Source organism: Olea europaea, unplaced genomic scaffold, assembly GCF_002742605.1.
Source record: "Olea europaea var. sylvestris unplaced genomic scaffold, O_europaea_v1 scaffold1829, whole genome shotgun sequence".
Classification (NCBI taxonomy): domain Eukaryota; kingdom Viridiplantae; phylum Streptophyta; class Magnoliopsida; order Lamiales; family Oleaceae; genus Olea; species Olea europaea.
In genome coordinates this window covers 129,605-132,249 of record NW_019236053.1, presented here as the reverse complement: position 1 = coordinate 132,249, position 2,645 = coordinate 129,605, and the positions used below count along the sequence as shown (strand labels likewise).

Genomic DNA, 2,645 nt, shown 5'->3' with positions numbered 1-2,645 from the left:
AATAGTTTCATGACAAAAACATTTTGATTCAGACTTAATTCAAGTTTTGAATAATGTTGAATACTATACTCACATATCTCTCCAAAATGCCTTAAAAAATATGTAAGCAGCATCTGAGCCATGTATGCTCCATCTCATTGATCATACAAAACCTAGTATATAACAAACTGATATCCTTCTACAGCACAAATATCATTACCCTCAAATTCATTCTTATCATTTCAAAACCTTAAAAACTTCGCCAATGGTTGTCTTGTCCAAACCAGCTGTTATTGAACACTTATCTCTAGTTAACAACACATTATTCCATGGTGTACCATTGATAGACCTCTCGAAGCCCAACGTAAACAGCCTTCTTGTCAAGGCTTGCCCAGAATTTGGTTTCTTTAAGGTCATCAATCATAGTGTCCCAATTGAATCCATAACCAAATTAGAATCTCTAGCTATTCAATTCTTCTCTTCACCTCTCCCTGAAAAAGAAAAAGCAGGTCCTCCTGACCCTTTTGGCTATGGCAACAAAAAAATTGGGTCCAATGGATATGTTGGTTGGTTTGAGTACATTTTCTTAACAACCAATACAGATTTCAACAACCAAAAATTTGCATCAATTTCCGGCGAATCCCAAGAGACTTTTCAGTAACTTACTCGATGATACTGTCTAGTTCAGTAAATTGTCGATTTTCTTACTCGTTTTGTTTTTCTTTATGTGTTTGAAGTTGTACCATGAATGACTATGTGTCATTTGTTAAGAAAATGGCTTGTGAGATTCTCGAAATGTTGGCTGAAGGGCTGAAGATTCAACCAAGAAATACATTCAATAAGCTTGTTATGAATGAAGAGAGTGACTCTGTTTTCAGGCTTAATCATTACCCTCCATGCCTTGACGATCAGTTTAAGGGTGGAAATTTGATTGGTTTTGGCGAACACACTGATCCACAAATCATATCTGTTTTGAGATCTAACAACACTTTTGGTCTTCAAATCTTATTGAAAGATGGCAATTGGGTTTCAATCCCTCCTGATCAAACTTCATTCTTCATTAATGTTGGCGACTCATTACAGGTACATGTATAACCTAACCAGTTTTGATATTCAAATTAGTTTTAACTATTGATATTTGTCATGAAGAAAGTCATTGTTTGTTAACGTCAGAGTAAGACCAACAGTAGAGAATTTTTCTTTAACCGTAGGCATGACTTTGAAGTTTGACTAATTATTTCCCTATGAGACCGACGCTTGTTGGCTACTGAACCGACTCTTGACTGACACTTCGACAAGAATGTTTTGGAAGTCACTGTCAGGCTGTCAGCTAATGGCTGTAGTGTTTACGAAATTGCTTGATGGACTTTCACTATTAATCCTTTTTCATGTGTTTTTGTGCAGGTTATGACCAATGGGATGTTTAAGAGTGTAAGGCATAGAGTTGTAGCCAACAAATCAAAATCCAGACTTTCAATGATTTATTTTGGAGGACCACCTTTGTGCAAAAAGATAGCTCCATTACCGTCACTGATGAAAGGAGAAGACAGTTTATACCAAGAGTTCACGTGGTTAGAGTACAAAAAATCAGCTTACAGGTCGAGACTCGCTGAAAATAGATTGGGTGAGTTCGAGAAAATTGCAGCCTCCTAGTGGTAATAAAGGGCGTAAAATGTGTTTCTCTTAATAAAACGTGGATATATGTTCAGTATGGTCGATTGAATTTTCTATGGATGAAAAAGTTTGTGTTTTCTTTTTATTGTTTCATCTTTTGGTACTCCATGTGATTTTCTTGTTAATAATAGGATTTTTTTTTCCTGGTAATCCGTCGTCCATGACCATGTCGATTGAAATTTTAATTGACATTTTTAATATTTCGTTCCAAAAATTCAAACACATAAATCAAATCAAATGATCTAATGAAATATTGAGGAATTATAGGTACCCAGCAAACTAATATCGAAGGAGGTACAAGCCCCTCCACATTTTTACTAAATCTTGATTCAAGAGTAGTCTATACAAAGAACCAAACTAAGGCTACCTAACAATCAAGATTTCAAAATAAATATCCAAAATTGTAAATGATCCGAGAATGTTTGATGCCATTAAGAATTCCAGATCATCAATCTGTCGTCGTGCTCAAAGAATGGTAAATGAAAAGTGCATTTAAACATGAAAGCGAAACAATGGGAATAAGAAAGTTGTGGAAAAATACCTATCATTTTCATACACAAACTATGGTTCCAGTTGGCTTAAAATGATGTGAGGATATATCTAGGCATGGAGTCTGTTAAACATATACATCAATCAAATACTAAATTATTTTCTCAAACTTTGAATTCAATCAAAACACCGCGAGCAAACGCGAAGGAAAGCGGAGGAGCCAAAATTTTGGCCTGGACAATCGGCCCTAGCCTTGTTATTGATCACCAGTGACCAAAGGTGATCGTCCAAGCCAATTTTTCGACAACTAGGATTTAAAGTTTTGGTCCATATTTTAGCACATTTTCATGAAAAAAAATTATCATTTTCATGAACCATTGAAATCTTTTCGTGGTGTATGAATAATAATTTATAAATAGGAGATAGATTTCATTCTTAAAGGCATAATAAAACCATCAAACAAAGAAATCATTCCATATTGACAGAGTTATTGAGAAGTCTCT

The 2,645-nt window shown here is 34.9% G+C and overlaps 1 protein-coding gene across 1 annotated transcript; it reads left to right on the top strand.

The window, feature by feature from the left end:
• The first annotated feature begins 244 nt into the window (after nucleotides 1-244).
• On the top strand, nucleotides 245-1,632 carry LOC111378524 (gibberellin 2-beta-dioxygenase 1-like). The gene is made up of 3 exons (XM_023001737.1): nucleotides 245-636; nucleotides 717-1,062; nucleotides 1,384-1,632. Exons 1-3 carry the CDS (start codon nucleotides 245-247, stop codon nucleotides 1,630-1,632), a joined length of 987 nt encoding a protein of 328 aa, XP_022857505.1.
• Nucleotides 1,633-2,645: the final 1,013 nt, after the last annotated feature.

Coding starts and splice junctions, on each gene's coding strand:
- LOC111378524 (XM_023001737.1), top strand. CDS start 245: ATGGTTGTCTTGTCCAAACCAGCTGTTATTGAACACTTATCTCTAGTT. Junction 637..716: donor GAATCCCAAGAGACTTTTCA/GTAACTTACTCG, acceptor ATGTGTTTGAAG/TTGTACCATGAATGACTATG. Junction 1,063..1,383: donor ATGTTGGCGACTCATTACAG/GTACATGTATAA, acceptor GTTTTTGTGCAG/GTTATGACCAATGGGATGTT.